Source organism: Cyprinus carpio, chromosome B20 (assembly GCF_018340385.1).
Source record: "Cyprinus carpio isolate SPL01 chromosome B20, ASM1834038v1, whole genome shotgun sequence".
NCBI lineage: Eukaryota > Metazoa > Chordata > Actinopteri > Cypriniformes > Cyprinidae > Cyprinus > Cyprinus carpio.
The window spans coordinates 5,283,314-5,297,877 of record NC_056616.1 but is presented as its reverse complement, the minus strand read 5'-3'; the positions used below and the strand labels follow the sequence as shown (position 1 = coordinate 5,297,877).

The 14,564-nt window shown below is 39.1% G+C and overlaps 1 protein-coding gene across 1 annotated transcript; it reads left to right on the top strand.

The window, feature by feature from the left end:
- Window positions 1-148: 148 nt before the first annotated feature.
- ism2b (isthmin 2b) lies at window positions 149-13,476 on the top strand. Its single transcript, XM_042746937.1, has 6 exons — window positions 149-771; window positions 8,146-8,328; window positions 8,797-9,097; window positions 11,043-11,180; window positions 11,307-11,375; window positions 12,189-13,476. The coding sequence occupies exons 1-6, from the start codon at window positions 649-651 to the stop codon at window positions 12,704-12,706; spliced, it is 1,332 nt and encodes a 443-aa protein (XP_042602871.1). The 5' UTR covers window positions 149-648; the 3' UTR covers window positions 12,707-13,476.
- Window positions 13,477-14,564: the final 1,088 nt, after the last annotated feature.

The window sequence follows — 14,564 nt, the reverse complement described above, 5'->3', positions numbered from 1 at the left end:
TTCAGGAAATGAATTGGAAATAAAACTTGAGAAGGCTTTCTGAATTCATTTCTGAATGACTCTCTCCTGACAGGAAACGAGTCCTCGCACACACCTGGCTGTCAGATACATAATCATCACTAGCCCTGGAAAACTGGAAAAAATGATTCTCCTCCCATGCTGACCCCATAGAGATCAGACGCTGCTGCGCGCTAAGCGTATATTATCTTTCATTTCCTTAAGGCATGTATCTGAGATACTCCCATCATCATCATAGCGTGTCACCAATGATTCTGTGCTCCGACATCCTGAAGAAGGAGAGAAGAGAAAGTTTTGTAAAAGTTGAATACGGATGCACTGGTGCGGACTGAAGAGCAGAGCTAGACCTGCAGTTGCTACTTAAACTGAGAGACGATCAGTCCACATGGACAGACACATTCCAGTCACATTTAGTGAAGGCTATTTGTGAATGGATTGAAGGGGTCAGGATTATCTGCCTGAATTTATAAAATGCTCATACATGTGCAAGTTTTAATGAAGTTTGGATGAAGATGAGGAACAGAGCATTGAAGATCTTCTTCATGAGGGAAACGCACAGAGCTTTCTAAACAACTATTGCACATTTAATGTTTTAGCGGTATTTAGAGGACAGATACGCAACGGTGCAAAATGCTAACAGCGCGTAAAGGTGTATGGGTATTTTTAACTGTGCTGCTGGCTGCCTGGATGCAACGCGCGACCAGCTTCCCTGTGAGGCATCACAAGAGATCCAGACACGGCGACTCCATAGAGGTGAGTACGAGTGGATCGAAATCTCGTTTCGTGGTTTTGTTTCTTTCTTTTTTTTCCTTCAGAACATATGCGTCACAGTAATTGACAGTGTTGGGGAGTAACTAGTTATAGGTAACTAAATTGCATAATTTAATTACAAAATAAATGTAACTAATCAGTTAGCCTACTGAGAAAACGTGTAATTAAATTACAGTTATTTATTAAAATGTTAACTATTGCACGGGGAGTTACATCTGAATTCCTTTTCACACATACAGATTTGATTGATTTCTTTAATAAATTGCATTGACTGCACCAATATTTCAGGAGTTTGGGATGCTTATTTCATAAGTGTTTTGTTTAGCCTACTATTTGGGTTGTTTTATTTGTTATTTATTTGTTTCCTATCATAGATATGCAAAGATTTGATTTTTAAAACAGTATCATAGCTACTTAACTATTTCTTGTTATGATTTTAAATCTGTATTTAACCTCGAATGATATCAACGTAAATAGGTGCTAAAGTCTGATTTTGTGGTGGCTGTGCTTTTAAATTAAATTATTATAATCTTAATTCAAGTGATGAAGGATGCTGACTAATCATTGTTGAGTGTTACTGTAAAGTTAAACCTGCCTGCTTTAAATGTTTGAAAATGATTAACAGTTGAAAACATTAGACATTTAGAAAAGTAATCAAAAAGTAATCAAATGTAATCATTTACATTACTGTAATCAGTAATCTACATTTCCAAAGTACCCTTCCAACCCTGCTACAAAATTACACTTCAGATTTCCTAACGTCATGCATCATTTCAGATTAATTCAGAGATCGAGAGAGAGAGAGAGAAAACCATCTGTGAAAATGACACTTGTTAGTTCTGATAGAACTAGTTGAAGAAACTCTTCTGCACCATGGAACATACAAGTTACTCTGGAAGGTCCAAAAGCACAAACAGTCGAAGTTCTATGCATTTCAGTTTTTGAGAAATAATAATGTACATTAATAATGTACTGATGTCTTAACTATACCTTCAGAAAAGTAAGAGTCAGAGGTAACATGTCTGACAGTGTTACAGTTAAAGGGATACTCCACCCTAAATTGAAAATTTTGTCATTAATCACTTTACCCCCATGTCGTTCCAAACCCGTAAAAGCTCTGTTCGTCTTCGGAACACAATTTAAGATATTTTGGATGAAAACCTGGAGGCTTGAGACTGTCCCATAGACTGCCAAGTAAATAACAGTGTCAAGGTCCATAAAAGGTATGAAAGTCGTCATCAGAATATTCCATTTGCCATCAGACATGCAATCTGGGTTATATGAAGCAACAGGAACACTTTTTGTAAGCGAAGAAAACAAAAATAACGACTTTATTCAATAATTCCTTTGTCAACGGTCTTCTCTGTGTCTCTCCATATCACCGTATGCTGTGTATGCTCTTCTGTGTCGTCCGTGCCACAAGGATGCGCTGTTTTATTTCAAATCAAAGCTAAATACACGTAGAAACAGCGCATCCTTGTGGCGCTGATGATACAGAAGAGCATAAGCAGCATACGATGATATGGAGTGACACAGAGGAGACCGTTGACAAGGGAATTATTTTTGTTTTCTTCACTTACAATTTTTTTTCCAGTCGCTTCATATAACCCAGATTGCACATCTGATGTCAGATGGAGTATTCTGACGACGACTTTCATACCTTTTATGGACCTTGACACTGTTGTTTACTTGGCAGTCTATGGGACAGTCTCAAGCCTCCAGGTTTTCATCCAAAATATCTTAAATTGTGTTCCGAAGATGAACAGAGCTTTTACACGTTTGGAACGACATGGGGGTAAGTGATTGATGACAAAATTTTCATTTTGGGGTGGAGTTACCCTTTAATACTGCTATTAATGGTGATCATAGGGGTTTATTATAATTTAATGCTATTTCTACATATCCAAATTTCAATAATCAGTTGTTTACCACAGAATGGTAAATGGGTTGACAGGTTAAATGTGCCTGTGCCTTTTGGAATTAACTGTTTCCATTAATGGATAGAGGCCTCATACAGTAGAGCAGTACAACAGTGAAGCCTTACATAATACTGGTCAAAAAACACTTAGTTTCACTCTCTCTCACAGGGTCATAGTTCAGCTCCTCCTAAATTGTTTTTTTAGCCCCTCTTCTGTGTTAATGTGGAATTTCCTGCATTCTGGTCTCCTTGATCCTGTGTTTGTGCACCAGGGGGCCATGTCTAACCTCTCCAAGAAAGGTCCTGCTACTCAGCTTTGTATTACTAAATGTCTCTTTTGTTTTTACATGTGGGGCAGGGGTCGTCAAAGGGAAATGGAATGGGGGGGTCTTAGATTACTGTTTTTCTTCACTGGTTTGGAATGGCGTGGTCCTGGGACTTTGATATTGGAGGTCAGATAAATCTAGGCTGCACTGCAGACTGCTCTCCCAAATGCCCCAACATAAATTGTGTGAGCTGATTGCGTCCATGTGTCTCACCAGAGAGCTCAATAGGGGCTGTGTGTGTATCCCATGGTCTTCCGCTAGCGCATAAGGCTTTGTTTCGGGTTCTGGAATTCATGCCATATGTTTGTGATGGTGAGAAAGCCCACTGACAGGACAGGCCACATTCCACTGGGAGGAAAGATTTTACAATGAATTAACAATACAGAGAAAGACAAGAGATGGCCTCGGGGAGACAAAGGATGTAAGGAGAGACTGGGTTTCTATTCTGAACATTTAGGAAATTAAACTCGCTCTGTTAGGCCATGTTATGAGTCTTTACTGAGTGACAGCGATTAGTCCTTCAGCCCCTCTTGATGAGACTTCCAGGAAGAAAAGATTAATATTAAGAATAAGTCTTACAGAGAAGCTCACATACCCCTGGATGTCTTATCTGCAGATCAAGTAGTATACAACTTGGGGGGAAAAGACATAAGACACCTCTGAATCACAGCTGAACTCATTCAATATTTAACTATTTGCTCCACTGTTGAAAAAACATGTTGTAAATAGAACATTTTAACACAACAAAAATGGATTGCTTTTTACAATTATTTAACTGTGGTATAAATGTGTTCAAATAACATGAGATGCAGCACAAAGGCCAAAGATCCACTTGCATAATGATCATGAAGAAAGAAGTGTCCAAAACCCCCAGTAATGCACTTTGTCCACGGAGTATGAATCTGCAAAACAAGCATTAGCACTTCCCTAACTCCCAATGACCATGGTACCTACTAAGTATGAGTTTGATAAAACCAACATTGCCACAGCCAATCTTTAGTACATCTTGTTCTGGCTAGACTGATGCAAAACAAAACTAGATTGCTCAAAATCTTAAAAAAAAAAAAATGTATCTTTAAAAATCACTGAGGTAGCCTCAACTGGAAACATGGCACATTGAAGGACACTGGTTCTTGCAATAAAACCATTTTTATTTAATTTTTTTGTGATTAAACTATTTTATTACAATAGTCATTGCTGAATAAAATTGCTTTGCAGGTTAGAATGTGTTCTCAGGCTGTGACAGGTCATGTAGTAACATGGACAGTTACTTCATTGTTCAGCTCTCAAGTCAGTAGAAACTCTGCTTCTGATAAATGTATAAAGTTCCCCAAGTGAGCAAGAACATCAGCAAATTTTCAGTGGAAAATGGAACAAGTTGACTTATTATAAGCTTTTCCTTAAAGGGATACTCCATACCAAAATTAAAATTCTGTCAATAATCACTTACCCCCATGTCGTTCCAAACCCATAAAAGTTTAGTTCGTCTTCGGAACACAATTTAACATATTTTGGATGAAATCCGGGAGGCTTGTGACTGTTCCATTGACTGCCTAGTAAACTGCACTGTCAAGGTCCAGAAAAGTATGAAAGACATTGTCAGAATAGTCCATCTGCCATCAGTGGTTCAACCGTCTCATTATGAAGCAACAAGTATACTTTTTGTATGCAAAGAAAACAAAAATAATGACTTTATTCAACAATTTGTCTCCTCTGTGATTCTTGGCATCACCTTAGTGCCATTTTGGAGAATATCCGCTGAATGTAACCTCCGTACGCTATTCTGTGTCAGCCGTGACACAAGGATGTGTTTCCTGTGTGTATTTATGCTTTGAATTAAACGAATACAGCACATCCGTGCAGCGTGTCAAGTCTCCATGATTTATATAGTGCTTTTAACAATACAGATTGTGTCAAAGCAACTGTACAGCATTAAATAGGAAAATAGTGTGTCAGTAATGCAAAATTAGTGTATCAGTAATGTAAAAAGGCAGTTCTTCATTGAAGTCAGTTATGTCATCTTTCAGCTCAGTTCAGTTTAAACAGTATCTGTGCAATCAAGTTGACGATATCGCTGGAAATTAAGTGTCCCCAACTAAGCAAGCCAGAGGTGACAGCAGCAAGGAACCAAAACTCAGACGAAAAACAGACGAAACTAGCAAATCCATTCCAGGCTGCTGCAAACTCACATTGTGCAGAAGAATCATCTGGTTCCTGTGGGCTTGTCCCGGTGGCCTTCTAGGAGACCAGGTCTTCACTGAGGATCTGTCTCTGGGGCTTATCTAGTTCTCCTGGTTATTCAGGGCTGTAGAGGTCCGCTCTAGGTGCTGATCCAAAATCTGGTCTGGATATGTACTGGATCCAGGTGACTGCAGTGACCACCTGATTTGGATACAGACTGGATCTGGTGACTACGGTTACCTCAGAATAAGAAAGAAACAGACTAATATTAGCGTAGATGCCATTCTTCCAAGCCTAAAAATCCTCTAACGGATTTGAATATTAGAAATGTGTTAGTGTGTTATATGTAAGCCAGGTTAAAGAGATGGGTCTTTAATCTAGATTTAAACTGAGAGAGTGTGTCTGCCTCCCAAACAATGTTAGGTAGGTTATTCCAGAGTTTGGGCGCTAAATAGGAAAAGGATCTGCCACCCACAGTTGATTTTGATATTCTAGGTATTATCAAATTTTCAGGGTTTTGAGAACGCAGCGGACGTGGAGGACTATCATGCAATAAGAGTTTGTTCAAATACTGAGGTGCTAAACCATTCAGGGATTTATAAGTAATAAGCAAGATTTTAAACTGTATACGGTGTTTAATGGGGAGCCAGTGCAGTGCTGACAAAACCGGGTTAATATGGTCATACTTCCTGGTTCTAGTAAGAACTCTAGCTGCTGCATTTTGGACCAGCTGGAGTTTGTTTATTAAGGGTGCAGAACAACCACCCAATAAAGCATTACAATAATCTAACCTTGAGGTCATGAACGCATGAATTACCGTTTTTGCATTTGATATTGAGAGCATAGGTTGTAATTTAGATACATTTTTGAGATGGAAAAATGCAGTTTTACAAATGCTAGAAATGTGGCTTTCAAAGGTAAGATTGCTATCAAATAGCACCCCTAGGTACCTAACTGATGATGAAGAATTGACAGTGCAGCCATCGAGTCTTAGACAGTGTTCTAGGTTATTGCATGCAGAGTTTTTAGGTCCTATAATTAACACCTCTGTTTTTTTTTCTGAATTTAGCAGTAAGAAATTTCTCGTCATCCAGTTTTTTATATCAACTATGCATTCCGTTAGTTTTTCATGCAGAGACATAAAGCTGAGTATCATCAGCATAACAGTGAAAGGTAACACTATGTTTCCTGATGATATCTCCCAAGGGTAATATGTAGAGCGTGAAAAGTAGCGGCCCTAGTACTGAGCCTTGAGGTACTCCATACGCACTTGTGATCGATATGATACCTCTTCATTCACTGCTACAAATTGATGGCAGATAAGTACAATTTGAACCATGCTAATGCACTCCAATTAATGCCAACAAAGTTTTCTAGTCTATTCAAAATAATGTTGTGGTCAATAGTGTCAAACTATAATATCCAATAGCACTAATAGAGAGATACAACCATGGTCAGATGATAAGAGCAGGTCATTTGTAACTCTCATGAGAGCAGTCTCAGTACTGTGATACGGTCTAAATACTGAAAATCCTGAAAATTCTCACAGAGATCGTTTTTCTCTAAGAAGGAATATAATTGTGAGGATATTACCTTTTCTAGTATCTTGGACAGAAAAGGGAGATTCAAGATCGGTGTGTAATTAACTTATTTGGGGTCTAGTTGTGTTTTTTGATGAGAGGCTTAATAACAGCCAGTTTGAAGGTTTTGGGGATATACAGTATCCTAATGAGAATGAGGAATTAATAATAGTCAGAAGAGGATCTATGACTTCTGGAAGCACCTCTTTTAGGAGCTTAGATGGAAGAGAGTCTAACATACATGTTGTTGGTTTAGATGATTTAACAAGTTTATACAATTCTTCCTCTCCTATAGTAGAGAATGAGTGGAACTGTTCCTCAGGGGATCTATAGCATACTATCTGATGCGATAGTGTAGCTGACGGCTGCATGGTTACAATTTTATCTCTAATAGCATCTATCTTGGAAGTAAAGTGGTTCATAAAGTCATTACTGCTGTGCTGTTGGGAAATGTCAACACCTGTTGATGCTTTTTTTTTCGTTAATTTAGCCACTGTATTGAACAGATATCTGGTGTTATGTTTGTTTTTTTCTAAAAGAGATGAAAAGTAATCAGATCTAGCAGTTTTTAATGCCACAGAAGAGCGCACACTGCTTGCGTCCAGCAGATATTCTCCAAAATGGCGCTGCGGTGATGTGGAGAGACACAGAGGAGACAAATTGTTGAATAAAGTCATTATTTTTGTTTTCTTCGTACAAAAAGTATTCTCGTCGCTTCATAATACGGTTGAACCACTGATGGCAGATGGAATATTCTGACGATGCCTTTCATACTTTTCTGGACCTTGACAGTCTAATTTACTAGGCGGTCAATGGGACAGTCACAAGGCTCCCGGTTTTCATCCAAAATATCTTAAATTGTGTTCTGAAGACGAACAAAGCTTTTATGGGTTTGGAACGACAGGGGGGTAAGTGATTAAATACAAAATTTTCATTTTGGGGTGGAGTATCCCTTTAAGGAAAATCCTTTTCAATTGACTTTATACCTCTAATAAATCATTATCAACTGTGTCACCATATGCAAGAAATATCACAATAGCAACTAAAACCTGTGTTTGACAAATGAAGGTCACTGTAGATGTTCCAAAATGTTGCAATAAAGTGATGCATTAATTATGAACAAAATGTCAAAGTATCTTTATGTTATTTTTTCCACAGGCTTTATTGTAAATTGAAAAACCCCATTATAAAATCTTGAGGAACCAGTGGCGAATAGTCTTCCTGATTCTGACTTCATACCTACACAACTCTATGCAAGCTAGCACTTATTGTTGCATGCAATGTTAATTTTTCATCAGACACATCCTTAGACATCTTTGAGAGACACTGACATCATCTCTTGCACCAACAGAACCAAGTCCAGAACGAGCTGGCAGACCCTCGTCCCCACCAACACAGGTGGCTCCAGCATCGCTCAACAGGTGTCCTACCACAGCCTGAGCCTGAGGAAGAATCAAAACCCTTTGTCCTAGACCTCAAAAACTTTCCAGACCTAGCAAATGCTGACACTGACTCCCAAAACCCAAACATTCAGGTGAGCACATGCAAGAGCACACATCTCAAGTTAGTAGTCATCTTTGTGAAATGCTTTGTGATGTGACTTTCAATGATTGAGTGGGACAAGTCATAATATGCCAGCCCGGATATAATAAGAAATAACTGTATTTCTCTAATCTGAGGCTAATGTCTAATCCTGTCTAAGCAAAAGTGGATTCATCAGCATCCATAGTGAGTCATCACTCCTGATAGGATGTAATTAAGTGTAATAAGTAATCTTATTTTGAGATGAGGAGGAAGTAATTCTGCTTGATTAGATATTGAGCCTGAGCTCAAATCAAAAAACTCGAACAGTGACTCATCGCTTAAACTTACTGTCACTGACTTTTCTCCAGACTTATTACAGGATAATTTGTCTTTATTCACTGCCTGTTTTAAGTTCTTAAAATAACACCCAATGTTCCATCCTATTTAATCCCTGTGTATTTTGCATCCTTGGTTGTAGGTGACCATCGAGGTGTTGGATGACCCCCCCATGGAAGTGGACATGGACCTGGTTAAAGAATGGAGCAATGACTGGCCCACGTCTTCTCCCTCCTCTACTGTAGAATGGCTGGGCGGGAAGAAGCTTTTCTGGCCCTTATTTTGGGGCTATACAGATGTAGATTCGGGCGAGGATGGTACTGGCCAAGCAGTGGAGGAAGAGGATGATTATGCACTGGAGTATGACAGTGGGGAGCCCCTTCCTAGTGGACTGGACAAAACAGGTGGCATTTGGGAAAGCCCATGGACTCAACGCCATTATGGTGATTGTTTTCTTTATAGATGTTTCTATACACAAGTCTTGAGAATTTAGAAGTAACAGTATTTGAACCTTCAAGCTGTGCAATTTATAAAAACCTTGGAATGAAGAAAGTTGTCAGAATTGGTAACATCAGAATTTAAGAAAGTGAAATCAATGGGAGAATTCACGAAAGCTAGATTGGCAGGAGTCAGAGGAAGGCGATTTGGAGAGCAGTTTAAGGCAAAGAGAGCGGTAGAGACTGGGGAGGAAGGGTAGAGCAAGGGTAGAGAGTTTCACAGCATTGATTCAGACTAAACTCGCAGCCAGCGGCAGGGTATTTGTGAGTGCCGGACCTTTGATGTAGAGACTGGTTCCACTCGGCAGAGAAGACCGCTGTTTGAAGACGAGCCCGATCCGCTCACTAATGGCAGTATGAGTATGTTCTCTTGGACAAATAAGCCCATGCTTGTGTTCAATTAGAGCACAGATCGGGAACACAGAGTGAGAGGGGTCATCCGTTTACTTTTTATGTCCCGCGGGTTGGGCCCCAGACCCTGCACCCCCCCTCCACCCCCTCCAGCCCAGAGCGGCTAGATCTTTTAAGCCTGTTCAAGAATCCTAGGCTTTTCAAGGCCATGCATAACATTACGCCTCTGTTCCTTTTTTGTTTTTCTCTCCAGGCCATGTCTGTTTTATGGTGGGAAATGTGCATTTTGCGTTTTAGCTGTGCAGTCTTTTATTGGAGACAAGGATGAAATGGGATGGGGGTTTAATTGGAGCTGTCAAGAAAAGACACAATGATTGAGTACTAAATTTAGAGTCCTCAATCTAGACCAGAAGTAGATGCCTATTCTACTATGCAGGATAATTTCTTTTTTTTTTTTTTTTGATTTCTGGGCCCTTAACAGGACAGGAAGATAATGTTTTATTGAAATAATGATTTATTTGTTTATATTGACGATTTCGGTCCTTTTTTAAACAGAGTACCCTTTATGATTCGTTCAGCCAAAGGAATCGCTAAAGAGATTTAACAGCCCGTCCAAAATGTTCTTGACACCAGCATCTTTTGGCATGAGCAACTGCTAATGCTAACCACCCAAATCTCGACCCTGTGGATTTAATGCCCATTCCTGCTTCTGCTAAACGACAAGCCCTGTGGCTGTTGTGGGTTTCACAGCTTGGCAGTTCTACAAAGCCAGCAAGAGTAGCCGCTGAGCCAACGCCTCCTTTTCATCATTCACTAGTCTGTCTGTAATCAGGACACCATCACTCTGTCTGCAATGTCACTGGCACCCCACCCAAATTCAAGTTAAATATTTTAAAATGCTAGTCTGTAATCTATACTCTGTATTACCGAAGAAAGAAGAAGACATCCGTTGTCTTTGTTTAATGCGACAGTTTGTTTTTTGTAAAGCTAATCAGCTAAAAGCTAATCAGCCTTTTTAAAGGGTTTTTTTTTGGAGGAGGAGGATATAAGGTTTGGCAAAAGCTTACTCTTTCAGCTTACCCTTGTTTTTGTCTGCAAAAGTTGCAGTCAAGGTGTTAGAGTGTTTTTGTTGATGGTTTCCAGGGTGCTACCATACTATTGCAAAGCTTTTCCTGGGGTGGTGTCCTTGAGTGATGAGTGGTTGTTATTAAGTTTCTATGCATTTGCTTGGTTTATTGCTGAGATATTGCTGGAGTGTCTGCTAGATGATTTCTAATGGGGGTTGTCAGAAACAACATAAGAGGTTGTGTATTAACAGCACAAGTGTTTGCAGGCATGCATTTGAAGCACATGCTAATACCAAACGGAAATAGTAATTGTAATGCATCCCAGAGGACCACTTCTTATCCAATCACTGAAAAGTAGTTGAGGTTAAGGATTTTCTTCAAACCCTATATGAGAAATGGTGATGGGTACCACCAAAAAAAAAAAAAAAAAAAAACTAAATGAATGTTTTAACTGATTATTCTTGTGCCTTTAGGAGAGAAAGAGGAAGAATGGAGCGCATGGGGTCCCTGTAGTGTTACTTGTGGAAATGGCAACCAGACCCGTTCACGTTCATGTGGAGATTTCTGCATCTCCACCGAATCCCGAAGCTGTGACCTCGTGCCATGCCCAGGTTATTTCAGTTCTCAAAAATGTATCTGTTATTTCAGTTGTCAAAAATGTATCTGTTTGTAATAAAATTCTAAAACATTTTGTGTAATATTATGTGAAACAGAGTTTTTTTTCTCTCTCTCTCCAGATGATTGGAACAGTGTGGCTCACGTCTTTCCATTTGAGATGGAAAATGGTACAGAACCCTTTGGCACTGGTGAGTGCTTTAAAGCTGTTACTATTCAGTTCAATTAATGATGAATTGTAAAAAAGAATTCAGACACTGATTTTCAAATGTTAGTGGAATATGTACACCAGTGGAGTGGCTGAACTGACTCTACATCCAAAAAAAGTCACCTTGACACCAGCAGAGGTTGAAAATTAACATTCAGTTTGTAGGTGATATTTTAAGCATGTTGTTGAGTCCTAATGATAATGAAATTGTGGCATACAAAGATGGCAATTGACATGATTTTTGTTAAATGTCCCATTTGAATTAGATTTATAATTGTATTGAGAAGTCATTGCCACTGAGAAGCTCTTGCTCCATCATAAAAAAGACAGAACTGAATTGAGCAGTTGCGATATAAAATCAGATAAATGTGTCAACTTGTATTAGTTGTATTAGTTAATGCTTTTTGCAACGTATAGTCTATATGAACTTTACACACCTCTGTTGAAAAAAACAGCATATGTTGGTTAGGTATGTTTTGAAGCATGGTTGCTGGTTTGAGCTGGTCCTAAGCAACTAGCTCCTGCACATGACCAGCTTAAACCAGCTCATGACCAGCTAAGGACCAGCTTAAACCAGTTCTAACCAGCAGCCATGCTTCAAAACATACCTAACCAGCATGTGCTGGATTTTTCAACAGGGACAACAATGCTGGAATATGTGAAAAAATATGTGAATTCTTATTTTAAAGTGCATGAAACTGTCACACTACTTTTTAATCCACTATTGGGCAAATTGCACTCTGCTATAAGCTGATGTGTCTAGCATGTAATATGTTTGGGTTTGGTTGTTCTGCAGATGTTGACAGCTGTGAGAAGTGGTTGAATTGTAAGAGTGAGTTCCTCCAACGTTACCTGCAGCAGGTATTGACTGAATTACCCAGCTGTCCATGCACCTATCCTTCAGAAGCCTCCACCAATATAGTCAGTCTGCTGGATGCAGGACGTGACCAGACCTTCCAATGGAGGGATGCTAGCGGCCCAAAAGAGCGGCTGGACATCTACAAGCCCTCGGCACACTCTTGCTTGCGTTCTGGCCTCTCAAGAGATGGCACCACTCTGGCCGCACAGCATTGTTGCTATGATGACAACAAGCTTCTAATTACAAGGGGCAAGGGTGCAGGTACTCCCAACCTAATAAGCACAGAGTTCTCTCCAGAGCTGCACTTTAAGGTGGATGTAATGCCTTGGATTCTGTGCAAAGGAGACTGGAGCAGGTTTCATGCCGTCCGCCCACCCAATAATGGCCTGCATTGCACAGAAAACCCCCAACAGGATATTTTCATGAATGAATTAGAGGAGGCCAGAGAATATTAAGTCACCAAATTACTGTCCCTCCTCTGACACACGTGGTGCTTAACCCAATAATACAAAATACCAGCCAGTCGCATAAGTGTGCAGTATAGAGCCAGTCTTATGTTGTGGGATGCATTGTTGTAACTGTGTTCGCATGGCCTCTTGCGTTTCCTGTGTTTGAAATATTGTGGAAAATGTAAGAAATGTTTAAAAATGGATTATAATCAATCTGTTGATAATCTGTCTTTTGAATCTTGTAACGCTTGTATTTGTGTAAATGACCAATACAGGTCAATACAGGTTGGTGTTGTTGCTGCTGCAGTCACACATAGAGTGGGATGCAAAGGTCTGACACCACAAACTATAAATTATCAGCAAAATTGTGTTAAAACATGTACATGATTTTAGGTGCATGTCTACATTTTGCTTAATAGACAGCAGAACTGGATCTAACAAGAGTTCCACATTTGTTCAAAACCTAATGATCATGTTATCCAGCATGATTTGAGAATATTCCAAAGAGCATCTTAAGTGCTTCAGTCGGACCCCTTATTGCTCACATGGTCAGTGTGATTTTTCCTCATTAATTTTAATTAATTGTTAAAATCTTATTTGTTATTTGTTTTAATGGTAACATTTATTCCTAATAGATCTTGAATCCTATATATTGAGTGTGGTCTCAGACCATTGGATCCCACTGTATTTAGTTCAGTGCCATCCAATGTAAAATGTGGGTCCTGAAGCAAAATGAGTAAAAAAAAAAAAAAACCCTCTGCTGTAGACTTGCGGGGACATAGGAGAGTCAATGGGCACACTTTCACTGCCAACTCAGGGGAAACCATTCCATAACAATGTTCATTTAGTTCTTTAATAGAGTCAAAATTTCAGAAAGGGAACGAACTGACAGACATAAAGAGAATATTGTAATATGTATATTGATATGACATGTATGTGTATGTACAATTTTGCTGTTTAGTTGTTCTGCAAATGTGCATTTGATGTGTTGTTATTGCGGTTGCTTTTCATGTGTTGTTGGAAACTGTTATAGGGTAACTACTTAATATTGCTCCAGACCTCTAATTTGAAATATTGCTCTTAAGAGTATGCAGTCTGTGTATGCACATGCTACGGCTGGCACTTTATTTAACGTTTATTGAAATGTATATTTGCATGATGAAACATTGTTATCCGGGTTTTTGTTGTGAACGGATTGCTTCCTGTGGTCATTGCTACACTAATGGCAAGAACAGTATTTCTGTGTTAGCATGTGTTGAACAGTATTTATTGTATTTTTATCGCACATTTGCTGATGATTTGAACTGATCATCCATTCAGATGGTGCACTACCCATAGTCCTCCAGGTCACACTGGCCTAAAAAGGGAAATCATGTTCTCATCCACCTCTTTAACAACAAAACAAGTCAATATTCGCTCTTTATTATCATGTGTACTTTATAATGATTTTGCAAGTTGCAAGTTCTATTAAAACAAATACAAAGATGTGTTTGAAAAAAATAAAAATCTCTTGCTTGTTTCTTTCAATAAAATACATCAGGTTGTTTAGTTATGTATCGTAACATCTGGACTAACTGATGCTTAGCAAGAACACTCCAAGCAGACTTTTTTGGCACTGCAGTGAAGATACCTGTCATCCCTTTATATGAACAACCATCCATACCCATCAGTGAGAGACTCATCAGGGCTCATGTCTTTGATTACTCTGTTTTTCCATTTGTTCGGTTTTAACTAGAAACATCCAACAACTGGAAACTCATAATAATAATAATAATAATAATGCATTTTATTTCATGGCGCCTTTCAGAACACCCAAGGTCACCTTACAAGCAATATACAGGTCACTGAATAAGACAAAACAAAC